Source organism: Podarcis cretensis (genome assembly GCF_951804945.1).
Source record: "Podarcis cretensis genome assembly, chromosome: 17".
In the NCBI taxonomy this organism is placed as follows: Eukaryota; Metazoa; Chordata; class Lepidosauria; order Squamata; family Lacertidae; genus Podarcis; species Podarcis cretensis.
The window spans coordinates 13,801,352-13,818,220 of record NC_137187.1 but is presented as its reverse complement, the minus strand read 5'-3'; the positions used below and the strand labels follow the sequence as shown (position 1 = coordinate 13,818,220).

Genomic DNA, 16,869 nt, shown 5'->3' with positions numbered 1-16,869 from the left:
GATGGGCGCACAACCCCAGAGTCTGTCAAGACTGGCCCGTACGGGCAGGGGTACCTTTACCTTTACCTTTTTACCCCATACATTTAAAGCACATTCTTTGCACACACACACACACCGGCCAAAGAACCTTGGGAATTGTAGTTTTGGGGTGCTGGGAATTGTAGTTCCCATGATTCTTTGAAGAACACCATATATTCAAATGTGATTTAAACGAACGGTGTGGTTGCAATCTATGTCAAGGAGCAGCAGCTGAACGCACACACACACACCCCGCCGCAGTCCCAATGTTGGTCTTGGGGTTATTGCTGTAATCTGATGTGTGTTTTTAAAACCACAAAGTGTAGATACCTGGGACTTTGCCAATATTTTCGAATGTAAAAAGGTAAAGGGACCCCTGACCATTAGGTCCAGTCGTGACCGACTTTGGGGTTGCGGCGCTCATCTCGCTTTACTGGCCGAGGGAGCCAGCGTACAGCTTCCGGGTCATGTGGCCAGCATGACTAAGGCGCTTCTGGCGAACCAGAGCAGCACACGGAAGCGCCGTTTACCTTCCCGCCAGAGCAGTACCTATTTATCTACTTGCACTTTGAAGTGCTTTTGAACTGCTAGGCTGGCAGGAGCAGGGACCGAGCAACAGGAGCTCACCCCGTCGCGGGGATCTGAACCGCCAACCTTCTGATTGGCAAGTCCTAGGCTCTGTGGTTTAACCCACAGCGCCACCCATGTCCCCCTTTTACCAATGTAGTGCTGAGCATTAATGCTTTTGTCGGCTTAATGCTGGCTGTGTGAAACAAAAGGACTTCGATATAGAACTGAGGTGGCTCAGTTGGTAGAGCAGGGTCCTGGGTTCGAGAACCATGTTGAGCAAAAGATTCCTAAATTTCAGAGGGTTAGACTACATGACCCTCGTGGTCCCTTATGATTCTATGATTCTGCTTCACTGCAGTGACTTCCCCACACTTGTGCTAACTTGTCGCAAGTAGAGATGGGAAGGCCTGGACAAAAACCGCAAAAATTGGGGGGAACGGACAGGTTTTTTTCCAGGCCTTCCCATCTCTAGTCACAACAATTGCTTTCTTTGGTAACCTACCCCTTTCTCCTCATCCCCTTTGCCAAGCACACACACACACACGAATCAGCAGACCACAGTAAAAAGAAAGAGGTAATTTGGGTGTCAGAGAAAGACACATTTGTATAAGCACCTTGCTCCTCTACACCCCCTCCCACCCCAATCAGATTTCTGCTAATGTTGTCCTCAGATCTGTGCTACTCATGTTTGTTCTATGGTTATTTAATTGAGAATCTCAAAGCCTCCTCTTTGCAGAATGTCTTTTGCATGAGAATCAAAACCATCACCTCTTTCCCAAGAACAAATTAGCCACTTGTACACAGAGTTCTGCCTCTGACTTGATTGATACCGTATGTAATTATGGTTTCCTCCTTGAATTCCGTGCGTGTAATAGCCCAGATTATTTCCCTAGAATAACTGTGATGTACAAGTGTCTAACTTTCTTGTAATTAGCCGGCACACATCTAATTGGGCATTAAAGATCTTTTGTGGATGTCATTTGCAGCTAGCCAGTTAGGACAATGCGGCTTGGCATTTATAGAGCGACAGTGGGAGTACAAACTGCTTTGCACGCCTTATCTCGGCGACGCTTACAAACAAGCCTGCAAAATATTGTTTTATTATTATTTCTTCGTTGCAGATGCTCCTGCTTCAGAGAGACCGTGCCTTGCCTGAAGCCATATTCAGACATCATGGCAAAGCCGAGTTTTGATTGAAGTATGGTATAGTGGTTAGAGCTCTGAGGGGGAACCCAGCCATGACACTCGCTTGGGGAACCCAGCAAATCCCCTCTCCCTCTCAACCTAACCCGCATCACAGGGTTGCCTGCAAGTATAAAGCTGGAAGGAGAGACCATGGTCTCATCTTCAATGGTAGGTTGAAACGTTAAAAACACGTTATAAAAAGGTGACACCAGAGGGTGCTGTAGAGCAGCAATCAGTCATCAATGCGAAATTGCACGGAGAGCTATATTATGGTTTTAAAAAGCGTTTTTGCAGACCAGTGTAGATCCAGCCTCTGTGCACCACCACTTTGAACTGTAGAGGTATAAAGGCAAGAAATAATTTGAATTGGGAGCTTCCTAGTTCACAACTCAATTTCTTAGCCTGCTTTGTTTTGGGGTTTCTTTTTAGCCTCTTGGTTCCAAAAGCTGGGGCGGAAGGAGCCACTTCCAGCTATAGTATAGTCCGTGCATGGAACGAGATGTTATTTCATCAGGTGTAGGCTTCTTTGAAGCACCAAAGGTCCATGAATGAAATCCTTGAAAAACCAGGTTGCTGTCAATCAAGGAATCCTATTGACTTGTTGAACGTCAAGAATGCATCTGCTTCCTTTCGTTTTGAAAAATAAGACACCTCCATAACAAAAATCAGTTGCACCACCATGGCGATTCAAGGGGTAAGGGAACTGGCAAATTGCAACTGCCTTTGAATTCTGTTGCCTGATTTTACCATAATGACAAGAGCTATTTTATTGGCTCGTGGGGCTAAATTGCACATTGCGTGCAACTCTGTAAGACAGCGCCAAGTTCTCCCGGGGAATGTGGATAATCCCCTGCAACAGATGATGTTGTGTTCCTGTGCGTTGCAGCCTCCCACCCCTGCAAAGACGATGAAGTAGACAAGGGCTTGAACAAAACACAATGTGGTCATGCCAGAGCACACAGCAGATTAAATAATCTTGCACATTACAGGAGGGGAAAGATCACAACACAGGGCTTAAGTAGTTGTTTTTATTGAACTAGCCCATCGTCTCTGGTAACTGGCTGTGCTCTGGATGCTGCCAAGAGGGAGTTGGAGTACAGCAACATCTAGAGGACTCAGGGTTCCCCACACCTGCTCTCAAACTTGGGTCTCTAGCTATTTTTGGACTACAATTCCCATTACTCCTGACCACTGGTTCTGCTAGCTAGGGATGATGGGCCTTGTAGTCCAAAAACAGCTGGAGGGCCAAGTCTGGGAAACACAGCATTAAGAGTGTGGGTGGGGAACCTGTGGCCCACCAGTGCTGCTTGGACTACAGTTCCCATCATGCCTGACCACTGGCTATGGTGTCTGAGGATGATGGGAAATAAGAGCCAGAGAAGATCTGGAGGGTCACAGGTTCACCCACTCCTGTATCAGTGCTGAACTAGGACTTGGGACACCCACTTGGTGGGACGTGGGTGGTGCTGTGGGTTAAACCACAGAGCCTAGGACTTGCCGATCAGAAGGTCGGTGGTTCGAATCCCCACAATGGGGTGAGCTCCCGTTGCTCAGTTCCTGCTCCTGCCAACCTAGCAGTTTGAAAGCACGTCAAAGTGCAAGTAGATAAATAGGTACCGCTTCGGCAGGAAGGTAAACAGCATTTCCGTGCGCTGCTCTGGTTCGCCAGAAGCGGCTTAGTCCTGCTGGCCACATGACCCGGAAGCTGTACGCCGGCTCCCTCAGCCAATAAAGCGAGATGAGCGCCGTAAGCCCAGAGTCGGTCACGACTGGACCTAATGGTCAGGGGTCCCTTTACCCTTTACCTATGACTTGGGAGACCCAACTACAAATCTCCATTCAGCCCTGAGGATCACCAGTTGATCTTGGGCCACTCCCTATAGATCTCCCAGACTCAGGAGGTGGTTGTGAAAGAGGGGGAGACGAGGTGATCCTCGGAGGAAAGATAGTATATAAATACATAAATACATGATTCTGTAAATCAGGGTTACAGCAAAAAACCTCTCCATTTCTGTTTGCAACTGTGGTCTCTGTCCTACACACTTTCCCACCCTGCCGTCTCCTAACTACTTCCGATTCAGCTCAGTGGGAGAGAGCTCAATGGCCATTTCTTCACTGGTTTGTGCATTAGTTTAAGATGTTTCCTACACTTGGGTCTCCAGCTGTTTTTGGACTACAGTTCCAATCATGCCCAGCCTGCTGGCTAGGGATGAGATGGGAGTTGTAGTCTAAAAACAGCTGAAGGCCCAAGTTGGGGGAAACCCTGGTTTAAGGGTCATTTTATCTATTGCGCTTAAACTGTTTTGAGGTCTTGCAAGGAGAATGGGGTTGTTTTAAAAAGGAAACAACCCCCTTTTGGCCAAGAAGGTGGAAGCACGGCCCTACCATTGGGCAAAGTGAGGCAACTACCTCAGGAAGATTGTGAAGTGCAGTATTCCCCTAGAATAACCTGTGACCCTGAGGTCCTAGGGATGAAGCAACATTCAAGCATCAGCCTAGACACCTACAATATGTGGAATGGGCAGGGGGAGAGAGCATCCTGTCCTTTGTCTCAGGCGGCAAAACGTCATGGGTTGGGCTTGGATCAAAGCATTCCTTCCCATGCCCATCTTGTGACAGTTTGCTTTACTTTGGACAGGTTTTCAGCAATTAACTGCCAATACAGTGGTACCTTGAGTTAAGTACTTAATTCGTTCCGGAGGTCTGTTCTTAACCTGAAACTGTTCTTAACCTGAAGCACCACTATAGGTTCACTTTAGCTGCTGCTGCCGCGCTGCTGGAGCACGATTTCTGTTCTCATCCTGAAGCAAAGTTCTTAACCTGAAGCACTATTTCTGGGTTAGTGGAGTCTGTAACCTGAAGCGTATGTAACCCGAGGTACCACTGTAACTGTAACTTGGGTGTTAAAGTTAATTTAGATTGAACCATACATACACTTGCTTTTGAAAAGTCTTTATTTGTTTTCTTTTGCCTTAAAAAAAGTTATCAGTGCAACATTTCAGAACTTCCACTCCTTGTACCACCAAACACTGAGCAGTAGTTAATTGTAATTAGGAAATACTGAGTTCTGAAGCCAGTGGGTTATCATTTCGCTATTTATTTCCTTCTGTCAAACTCTGAAAAAGTCCTCTGTATAAATTAAACAAATGGAAAAAAAAATGTTATTCTCAATCCTAGGTCATCATTACAGCCAACAGAATTATAATAATGGATCTAAAATGTGTGTCCACAATATATCAAGGTATACATTTGGGAAGGGAGGGGGGAACACAAGAAAAAAATATGACATTCTAGACTTGTTAAAAAGGATAATGGTCCCATATATTTATTAACAGGTTAGCAAAAAACAAAACAAAACAAATCCAATGGATTACAATATTTACATGTTATTTGAAAAATAAAGTAGTGATAAAAGCATGTCACAATCATTTATTTTTTATTTTTTTTCATCTTTTTCATTTTTGGTAACCATTACAAAACACCCAATCCAGGTATGGAACTGTTTAAATACATTTGAAATGAGGCCAATTAAAAAGAAAACATTCAGACACAAAATGTGTATTTATACTTGTCCTTCCAATGTGTTTTCCACATGACTCTCCCTCCCTCCAAATAAAAAGTAGAAAACAAAAATAAAAATCCCACCCCACAAAGTATGAATCCTCAAAATCAAAACACCATGCTTTTCGAGTAGCACTTATTCCACAAATGCAACAGTATTATTCTTTTCTTTTCTTTTTTTCCACCATCAATTTGATGAGAAGTTCTGTTGGATACTGACTTCTCAGCAACTTCCTGTCTCCCAACCCCCCTAACCCCACCCCATTACCCCCCCCCCCCGGTTTAAAAAAGCGCCAAACAAAAAATGAAAAAGAAAAAGAGAACCAAAACAACCCAAAGAGACACATGCATTTCTAAAACTAGGTTTCAGTCAAGTACTTTCTACTTTTTGGATAGAAACCCATTTGTTCACAATCAGACCATCACCCGTGGGTCCCGAGCTTGTGTTCTCACGTTCACACAAGACTTTTTTTGCATGAATAAGGAACACAATCTCCATCTCCACGTGTGCAAATTCCTATTTACGCTACGCTGTTTTTTTTCTCATGCGAAGAGCTAACGGGAGGCGATACCATTAAGTTTATAGACTCTCACCTTGAAATCCACCAAGAGATCTCCAGGCCCCCCAACAGTACAGAAATTGGTCACCTCAAGCTTTCAAAATGACGTGTTTTTCAATCAGCTTCCCCCTCCTCCCCGCAAAACGAGACACGCCACATACAAAAAAAAAAAAAAAAAGGAAAAAAGGAAAAAGGCAACCGTTCTTAATAACCAAAATAATAACCAGTGAGAGATGTTCAATTTGACAAGCAACAGAATGATTATGAGGACCGTCTGATTGGTCCACAACCTGCATAGCTGTGCCGTAAGTTTGGTTCTTTAGTTTAACGGGATTATTATTTTTTTTTCGTTTCTGTTTTTTTTTTTTAAAAAAAGAAAACGTTACTTCTCTGCTAATTCCACATGTTAAAAACTAAAAAATAAAAAAAGGGGGGGGACACAATTCTATTCACAATAACTAATATTCCTTCCCAACGCCATCTCTTGGGTGGGTGGGTGGACCAGGGTGGGGGGGAATAACATTACTTTACATGGGGAAAGAAAAAACCCTTAATTGTGCTGTATTTGCAATCCCTCAGGCTGAGCAGACATAGACATGGGGCAAAACAAGAACGGCACAGAGTCAAGTCACATGACTTTGAAATAATAGCTGAACGCTAACAGCTTACCTGGAATAAAAGATGACAAGTCACAGACAGGTATCTAGGAACTCTCTCTCTCTCTCTCTTTTGTATTTTTTTTATACTAAAATAATTAAAAAAATCACAGTATTTTAAGAAATAAAACCCCCACAGGGATTTTGAGCACAATTTTGTTTTCCATTCTTTTAAAACTTTGTGGTTGTGTTTTTTTTCCCTTCCATTCACCATCTTGCCCATCAGTCTCTCTCTCTCGCTTTCTCTCTCTACATTTAACCACAATGACAACAGGTAGTACTGACAAATGCAGAGATTTGTATTTTTTTTTTTTATTTCCCTTGGTTAATTCTGAGGTACTAGGAAACAGGTGACTGTTTTAAGCAGTTTCTTTCTTTCTTTCTTTCTTTCTTTCTTTCTTTCTTTCTTTCTTTCTTCTAAAGCAAGTCAGTCAGTCTGGAAAAAGCATAATATGTTTATTAAAACTAGAAAAAAGGCGCCCACATTTGTGCGCCGAAAAGTTGTCCTCTACATCTTCCATCCTCGTGACGCTTCTTCCATCCTCGAAACAATCTGAAGTCTCCAGGGAAAAGCACACGGCGGCATAACGCGAGGAATATTTGGGAGTTTGCTCCTCAAGTTCAAACAAACATAAACTTCCCATTGTCAAGATCCAGAAGAGTTGCAGAGATGGTACTGGAGCCACATAGTCCGTCATCCTCAATTAAATAAAATTAATATATGTACACACACACACGCACACACACAGGTACCAGTGCTTTGAAAATAGATCATTCAGTCCTAAAAGCAGCTTTGATTCTTCCTCGCCCCCCTTCCCCAACCCCACCCCGTCCCATCCATCACTGTTCAAGTAGGTTGTTTGAAATCACACCAGGTGCTCATTCGCTTTTGGCCTCTGCGTCCTCTTGGAGTGATTTATCAGCAGCAGCAGCAGCAACAATACAGACAGCAGTTTCGTTCTTGTGGGAAAAGTCCACCACGATTTCCGCGCTGCTTTCCATCTCTTCTGCCAGTGGTACCGTAACATTCTCCTCCGCCTCCTCTTTCGGCTGGCTATCTTCAACAATCGCCCGCTTGGTTTCATTCACAGCCCTAGAAATTCAGAAAACGGAAGGTGAGGCCATTTTGGACACGCATTCTACGTAAGCTAATTTGTCAGTGCCGAAATGATATCGAGCGTCAGAACAACTTGGCCACAATAAGAAACTTCTGACTATTTTCCACCTTCCCATTTCAACTCTCTGGCACCCTATCTGCATAACCTAGCAATTCTAAAATATAGGTGAGCTTTTACTCTCGCAAGATTGAATGTACTGCCCTCAGCTGTTTTTGAGGGATGATTGCAACAGATTCCACACAAAAAACACTTATGTCCCTGTGGAGATGGCAGTGCCGAATCGGTGGCGCATACCCTTCTGGCTTGCACTCTTTACAAAGACTTGAGGAATGAGATGATCACCCCTCTTTTATTGTCTATTCCGGGTCGCCCAACCACTGCCACAGTGTCCTTTCTCTTGGCAGGTCAAGATGAGCAGGTGACAGCAAAGGTTGCCAGGTTTTTAGCTGGGGCAATCAGAGTAAGATCCACTATTTGACTATTGATTCAAAACCCTAAAATGTATTTTATATAACTGACTTTTTATTTCTATACTTTGTATATTGTATTGTGTTTTATTGCTATGGCTGACGCAAATAAAGATTCATTCATTCATTCATTCTACGTAAGCCATTCCCCCAAGTGGCGGTGGCTGACGAAAGGAAGCCATTTTATCCGAAAATAAACCAATGGGTCTTTGCCATAGTTCCCTGGCCCTGCTTTGAGCCAACACAAACAGCCCGTTACTCCTTCTGATGTTTTCCACACGGTCTCTTAAAGTGGTGTGTTGGCAAAACTACCCTCTTTCGGAACAGGACAGAATAGCAGTGGCAGCGTAATTGGCTAAAAGTATCCTGAACGAATTCGGATTGATCCATTGGCATCCATTGGAGGAAAACGGAAGGGCAGTGGTATTTTGAAATGCTCGCAAGTTCGAACTTTATACGCACAGAAACGGAAAGACAGAGAGAATCCAACTAAGGAAGGATGGCTTACAAAAACTGATGGGACTATGCAGAAATGGCAAAACTGGCTGCTAAAATAAGAAGACAAAATGACAGTATCTTCCTAGAAGAATGGAGGCCATTGGTGCATCACCTATTGAACTATCATTCTTATAGGAAATCACCCACAGGATTTGAGATGTGAGCGACAGAAGAATGTAGAGAAAGGACTTTGGAAGCTTAGACAATAAATATAAATGTGTTTTCATGCAGCTGCTATTGGGGGAATTAAAAGGGGGGCAGGGAAGAAGGGTCGGGAAGTCAAGTAGAAAACGTGTAACCAAAATAATAATAAATGATTGGAGCTATGTAATAATTTGGAAAAATTCATAAAAATCATTATAAAAGAGAGAGAAATGCTTGCAGTTTATTGGTTGTGGGCATTGTTCCAGAATGAACCATTTTTATGCAAAACTGCAGCAAATTACTGTTCTGATTGGCTATTTATTTATTTAATTAACTCCTATACTGCCCTTTATCTGTGGATCACAGGGCGGTTTACAACATAAAAACCCGTAACACAGTAACAAACAAAAACAATACCCCTACCCAGTTTAAAAGGCCATAGATTATTTAATTGGCCAACCAAATAAGATTGCTTAATGTTTGACTGGATCATTGACATTGTATATCCACTGAATTCTTCTTTTGTGATTAGGCTACATGGGGATGGTTTGTTATTAAGTTTAAAAACAAGCTGAGGAGGAGGAGGAGGAGGAGGAGGAGGAAAAGAAGGAGGAGGCTACCTGGAGAATCAGAGGGCCTTGTCACCCTGACTAAACACTATTTTTCTATATTGTTGTTGTTGTTAACATTTATCAACTTGCAACCAAACAGACAGACACTAAAACCAAGAGGAAAGAGAAATATATTAAAAACATCCTACCCCCTTCTAATGCTGATGCCAGGCAAGTCTCCCTGGGGAGAGCATTCCACAGACAGGAAGCCACTGCAGAAAAGGCCCTGTTTTCGTGTTACCGCCCTCCAGACCTCTCACAGAGGCGGCACATGAAACAGGGCCTCTAATGATGGTTGCAGGATCCCATTTAGCTGACGACATGGGATGAAGCGGGTTCCAAATCATGGAAGTTTACGCCACAGCCAATTTTTTAGGCTTTAAGGGAAGGATGGGGAAACTTTAGCCCTTCTGTTGTTAAGACTCCAACTCCCGACAGCCACCAAGTTAGGTTGGGAGAGAGACCCGTGTCAAAAACCCAGGAGAGGTTCTGTCAGTCAATGTAGAAAACACTGAACTAGATGGACCAGCAGACCGGCTTAGAATCACAGGACTGTAGAGTTGGAACGGACCTTGAGGATTGACTAGCCCAACTCCCTGCAATGCAGGAATATGCAGTTGTCCCATAGGGGGATTGAACCCGCAAGCTTGGCATTACAGTGGTGCCTCGCAAGACGAAAAGAATCCGTTCCGCGATTCTCTTCGTCTAGCGGTTTTTTTGTCTTGCGAAGCAAGCCCATTAGCGGCTTAGCGGCTTAGTGCTATTAGTGGCTTAGCGGCTTTTAGCGGTTAGTGGATAAGCGGATAAGCGGCTTAGCGGCTTAGAAAAAGGAGGGGAAAGGGGGAAAAAACCGCAGGAACTCGCAAGACATTTTCGTCTTGCGAAGCAAGCCCATAGGGAAATTCGTCTTGCGAAGCACCTCCAAAACGGAAAACCCTTTCGTCTAGCGGGTTTTTCGTCTTGCGAGGCATTCGTCTTGCGGGGCACCACTGTATCAGCACTGCACTCTAACCGACTGAGCTATCTAGGTTGGTATACGGCACCTTCCTATGTGCCAACCAATGTGTTCAAAGCAGAGAGGCTTCGACCAACTTACATGCCATGCCTCAGCACGTGCCGTTCCCACTCTGAGCCCTCTGCAAACGTCCGGCCACAAAATTCACAGGGGAAACGTTTTTCTGATGGTCCATTCTCTGAGAACCTCATGGACCCTGGAAGAAAACAATACATATGTTAGGCTCATGTAAGAGTCCTCCCATTTCTCTTAAGGAAGCAGAAAACGAAGTTTCTCTTGAAGCCCAAGAGAATGTAAACAAGACCTCTTAAAAAAGGAATCTGAGATGAGAATGCCAGTATCCTAGACTAAGGCATGTGCAAATTTGGATTGAGTAAGGAAGATGGACACTCAACAGTGCTCATTTAGGCATATATGAAGTGGCCAAACTAAGATATAATAACATTTGACTAAAAGATTTTGCTTCATGTGCAAACTTTCAGATTTATTCCCCCTCTCCACATCCAATGTAACTGATTAGTTATTCATCTCTTATTTTCACCTTCATTGTAAATTACCTTTCTCTTTAACACCCTTTAAAACAATCATAGGTGCAAGGGCAAGATGTCAATTCCAGAGCTGAACTGCTTTAACTGTTACATTCTTGTCCCCAAGAAGCCCTTTGGTTATGTAAGGAGACTAAAGATCTCTTAACACAGAATTCTCAGCACTTAGAGAATGGCGTTGGACATAACAGTGATGTGAAGAGTACAGGAAATGCGAGTGTTCAGCACCCCTTGTTCAGAACAGATCATCTTCCACCAGAAAGCTAATGCAGAGCTGAGAAAAAACTATTTCACCTCAAACGGAGATCCAGAGAATATGAGATACAGGCATTTCCCAAAAAAATCTCTTCATGCTGTTATAATGTCTGAAGCAGCTCTCACAAAAGTTTTGGTTTTGCCATAGGTTCTTTGGGGGGTTAGAATTAGTAAAAAGTGTAGTCTTAGAACTGGGTTTAACCTTCTCTTCCCCACCAACCAAAGGCGTCTTGTGAAAATATAGGCAACAGGCAATCTGAAAGGAAGGAGCAGCTTGCCAACATTAGCTGCCTTGCTCAGCGGACGTTTACAATGCACTCCAGGCTTACTGAAACAAACGTACGTTTTGCCACCGGCTCCAATCAGACATGGACTGCAGCCATTCCTCCCATACAGGGTAAGACCCAACAAAGTGTTTTATTTAGTCTGGGTATGCCCTGCCAATCACAACTGGAGGCCTGATCCAGGCAAAGTTTGAACGCTCCAAGTCTCGTTGATTTTCTGCCGGAAAGAACAAATAATGTGCTCAGATCAAAGCGACTGAGAAAAACGCTTAAGCTCTGGCTGGATCATGCCCCGCCAAATATAATTGAGAACTCCTGACACCTTGAAGGAACAGTAGACATTCCACACGGCTGAGACGCAGGCCCCCTGTGTGAACAAGAGCGACCAGGCCACCAAACAAAAGATGAAACGTTTTCTCACAAAATTAAGATGATCGCCACACAGGCCATTAAAAATAATTGCTTGGACTATCTCGCTTGATTCTTTTCACTGAAAATGAGATGGCGCCATCTGCTCCAAACATTAATTCTTTAGTGGGGATTATCTTGAGCAAGAAAACAACAGAATGCCAATGCCTTTGCCTTCCCGGAGTCCTCTCAAAGTACATAATGAAAGAAATGGGGATTTTGCTTCATTTACCGCTGATCTCTGCTTGCCTCATTTCCACGTTTTATTATAATGTACACAGCTTATGAGCTAACTTAAGCTACTGAAAATCTCTCACACACACATACACACAAGAGCCTGCCCTTATTTCTCTGGGCAGTTTCAGTGCAAAGAGGAGATATTGTCACTTTCTTCCCAAAAGCTTTTTCTCATGCACTGATTGTTAAAACCATCTATCAAGGAGTGTACATTACTTTAGTTGTTTTGGGGGGTTTTTGTCCTCTTGATGTTAAAAGCATCTTTCGCAGAATGCTGATCTTTATCCACATAAGTATCTCACAGTTTGGTCCTCAAACAGAATAAATTTGCCACAACGTGAGGAAGGAAAAGGAGGGGGAACTGTCTGCAGTTTTAATGAAAATCTGATGCTGAAAATGAATTCATTCCAAGTGGGAATATTTGCATACATTTACTCTAATAAGCATGTATTAGACAATCGACATAATTTGCCTTTCTTTGTCTTAAGGTAAAGGTAAAGGTACCCCTGCCCGTACGGGCCAGTCTTGACAGACTCTGGGGTTGTGGGCCCATCTCACTTAAGAGGCCAGGGGCCAGCGCTGTCCAGAGACACTTCCGGGTCACGTGGCCAGCGTGACATCGCTGCTCTGGCGAGCCAGAGCCGCACACGGAAACGCCGTTTACCTTCCCGCTGGTAAGCGGTCCCTATTTATCTACTTGCACCCGGAGGTGCTTTCGAACTGCTAGGTTGGCAGGCGCTGGGACCGAGCAGCGGGAGCGCACCCCACCGCAGGGATTCGAACCGCCGACCTTTCGATCGGCAAGCCCTAGGCGCTGAGGCTTTAACCCACAGCGCCACCTGCGTCCCTTTTCTTTGTCTTACTCTCTCCCTAATCCCGAATTTGGTTGTAGTGGGGGTCAGGTGTGAAAGGGCAACTGAAAATGTTAGTGGACACAAATTGGCATGGTTACAGCCTTTAGAGGATTGGAGTTCAACATTTTCCCCTCATCTGGTGGTTTAAGACTTTTCTTGTTGAAAATGTTGGGATACAACACAACTTGCACTGTAGGTTGACATATCTGCATGGGAAGGGTAGATAGAGAGGAGCCAAGAGTTTTCCTAGACTGTCTTTCTTGTGCCAACTACTGATCTTCTTTCAGTGTTAGACTGATACTCTCAAGACTGCTGACCTCATTTCCTACTTCCTTCTTCCGCATCCTTAACCTTGGGAGAGGAGACCTCTCTCCTGCTGAGAACAACCAGGAGGCACAACTCTTTGTATCTCCACCTTTGTTAGATAGAACCAGGATCTTTCATATGAAGTATGCATTTCCTTTAATAAACTTAGCTTTCTTATTTTGCAAACTCAAGAGTCTCGATGTAATTATATCCAGTGTAAAGTGTGCTTCTCCAACGGTGTTTCAGTGGTCAGCTGAACTTCCAAGCTGTTTTATTAACTCCAAACACCAACAATTTGGATGCCTCTTGGGTCCCTCAAAGACTTCTGACAGGCCTTCTGCTGTCACCCTGGTCCAGCAACCCCACTGACTCTTAGCTGCACAGCTCTCTCAAAGACACACACTCTTCCCGATACGACTTTTTAGTGCCAGCCAGTGATTTTAGCTCTGGGCTTCTCATAGGCCTTCCAAACCATTAAGCCTCAATGTCCTCTGCCTGGCTCCAGCTTCCAGCTCTTCCTTCTTCTGCCCTCTTCTTCAACATACTCTCTGACACAATAAAGCTCTACTTGACACACGACTGATGGAATCTCCTCTGACTTCTGGAGTTTGAGACCAGCCTTTTATTTCCAAACAGGGTCTCTCTCCAGCCAGTCACTTCAAATGTTGGCGGAATCCTCTCTACCCATTCCTCAGGCCATGTTGACTCTTGTCCAATGGGATGAGGCAAATGCCCATGGATTCACCGCTAGAACTCACCAGTTTTCATTACATTGTGTCTGTATATATATTACAGGAGCTTCACTGCTAGAATTACATTTTGACAGAATGCAACTGCCATTTAAACAGCCCAGCCACCTTTGTCCCAATTCTCTGCAAACAGATAATCATTTTTGCAGTAACACCAAGGCAAGAAAAATGATGGATGCCTGGCTGTGCTGGTGCTTAGATAGTTGTTGCTGGCACTGCAGTACAAATATACAATTATATATTCTATACAACTTTCTGGTTGTGCATTAGCCATGATCTAGCCATCTTCATATTAGTTGAAAATCTGAATTAGGTAAAGAGATTATGAACCTAAACTATAATAAAGGTGAATGATCGTCTATTCATTTCATATGGACATTGCAAAAAAACACTCCCAAACCACTCAACAGCTATTATGAACTTTTTTGCTTGTGCACCAATTGTTTCTCCATTATCTGGCAGCTGATTGAATATTTCCTGGAGACACGGAGTGGCCATTCTAAAGCATCCAGGCAATACAGTTGCTAGACAATGGCCTGGTTCACACAAAACAGGAAGCCATGGCTTGCTTAACCTATGGTTTAAGAAACAAGGCAAACCTGAGTTGTCCCATGGATAATCAAATAACCTGACTTGGTTCTCCAAAGCTTTGTTTTTCCCCCAAAGTGCCTTCTGCCTTTGTAACTTAGGGTGCTCCTGGAGCGCAGTGGCCAAACAAATCATGGTTAAAGAAGGGCATGCATGTCAAGTCAACATTACAACAAACCAAGGTTTACAGGCCATCCACAAGTCATGCCTTCAGACCATGGTTTGCTAGATGTGAACAAACCATAGTTAAGCCTTTGGGCACAGTTTGCACATAACCCAAAGTAATGATCCAATAAGCTTATGCTTAGTGTTATATGTGAACCAGACCAATCTCCCTCTCTCTCTCTCTTCTTTAGCATTGGTGTGTCCTGGTTCATGGGGGGAAATGTAGGTGAGATAAAAAATGTGTTTTTTGAGGGTAGCCAGTCCCAGCAATGTGCTTGGTATCAGAGACAAGACAATTATACTAACCTCTCGCTTCACTCTTGGGGCTCATCTCCTCTTCCTTTTCTTCCTCATCGCTGCTGGAACTCTCCTCTTTTTCCTTCATTTGTTCCAACTGATCTAAGTTAACCCGTCCAACTAGCTCAAAATTGCGACTCACCTTTGGGGGAAGAAAACAATGTCATGTAATCTCATCTATTACGCTTTCCTGGTCTACACACTGTGCATGCCTCAGATTTCCCCATATACCAACATTCTTTCACACAACAGGGGCTCTCAAAATGTTTTGACAATAAATAATTCCCATGTGAGCAAAGCAATGGTTCGAGACATACCAAAGAGAGATAGCTTTTTGCTGTCAGGGCTCACTTTGGTCTCTCGTCTTCGGAGATGGTGGCAAGCCCACAAGCACCCAAAAGCATACAAGGGCTGGAAGGGGCACTAACAAAAGCCACGTAAGAAGAAGAGGTAGAAGGAGGTCAGAACTGATTTGAGTTCTATAGGGCAGAGCAAGAATGGGGCATGTGCCTTGGCATTCCTTCTCCAGCAGGGAAGAAGGGCTGAATGACAGGCTTACATCTTCCCAGAAGTGATTTTTAAAATGCATCTATACTGCACATGATGAAGAGGATTCCTGGGTGGTGACTCCTATTGATGACTCCCATCCCGATATGACTGTAGCCTAACATCGTGTTGGTGGCTAGCTGCTCCCACAGTCATAAAGTGTGAAATCTTGCAAGTATTGGATTCTTTACACCTGTGGGATAATGCTAGCTCTCAAAAAAGGGCTGGAGGGCAGCAGGAGTTATAGGGAAGAGAAGCAGGAGAGGGCATCCTTAAGCATGGCTAGCCATCCGAAAAGGATCAATTGGTGGAAGATGGGAGAAGGGGTAGGTAAAAGTAAAGGACCCCTGAATGGTTAAGCCCAGTCAAAGGCGACTATGGGGTATGGTACTCATCTCTGCTTTCAGGCCGAGGGAGCTGGTGTTTGACTGCAGACAGTTTTTCAGGTCACGTGGCCAGCATGACTAAACCGCTTCTGGCACAAAGAGACACCATGACGAGTGCCAGAGTGCATGGAAATGCTGTTTCCTTTCCCGCCAGAGCGGTACCTATTTATCTACTCGTGCTGGTATGTTTTTGAACTGCTAGGTTGGCAGGAGCTGGGACAGAGCAACGGGAGCTCACCCCATTGTGGGCATTTGAACCGCCGACCTTCCGATCGGCAAGCCCAAGTGGCTCAGTGGTTTAGACCACAGCGCCACCTGCTCCCTGTCAATTGGTGGAGGGTGGAAGAAGTGGGAAAGCACAACTCCTTGCGACTCCCCAAAATTTTTTAATGAGCAGTATGCATGCTGTTAATTTGATACTGTATCATCACAGCAGAGCCACACATGAATAAGGTACATATTCAGCCAATTGCAAAATAGCTTCTGCATCAATTCATGTATGTATTTTCACATTAATAACTGCTGTATTGTCAGTGGAAACACTTTGCCACAGACACGCAAGCTATATGTTTGCTCTCCAGCCAAATTGTTATGAATCCTTTGGGTTAGGTGCGTGCTGAGAGAACGCTATTAAAATAAGCTTGAGCTAGGGTGGTGAAAATGTAATGCGGTCCACAACAACGCGTGCATTATTGAAGGTGCTGCGTGTCCACAAACCGGAATGGAAAACTGGAGGAGGAAGGGAATAGAAGAGAATGGCTGGAACCCTGAATGAGAGTATATTGCTACAGGTTCCACTTGCAGTGGCCGATAACTACGGACAGATTTGTCTTATCAAGAAGCTAG

At 44.1% G+C, this 16,869-nt stretch overlaps 1 protein-coding gene across 5 annotated transcripts in view; it reads right to left on the bottom strand.

Moving 5' to 3' along the window:
- Positions 1-4,711: 4,711 nt before the first annotated feature.
- The window catches only part of ZNF462 (zinc finger protein 462), a 150,230-nt gene continuing 138,072 nt past the window's right edge, over positions 4,712-16,869 (bottom strand). For all 5 annotated transcript variants that reach the window (XM_079959043.1, XM_079959041.1, XM_079959039.1 and 2 more), the window contains 3 exons: positions 15,101-15,233; positions 10,485-10,599; positions 4,712-7,643 (listed from right to left, as the gene is read on the bottom strand). In XM_079959043.1, coding sequence (XP_079815169.1) covers positions 7,430-7,643; positions 10,485-10,599; positions 15,101-15,233 — 462 coding nt within the window. In that variant the 3' untranslated portion in view covers positions 4,712-7,429. The remainder of the gene's footprint in view (positions 7,644-10,484; positions 10,600-15,100; positions 15,234-16,869) is intronic.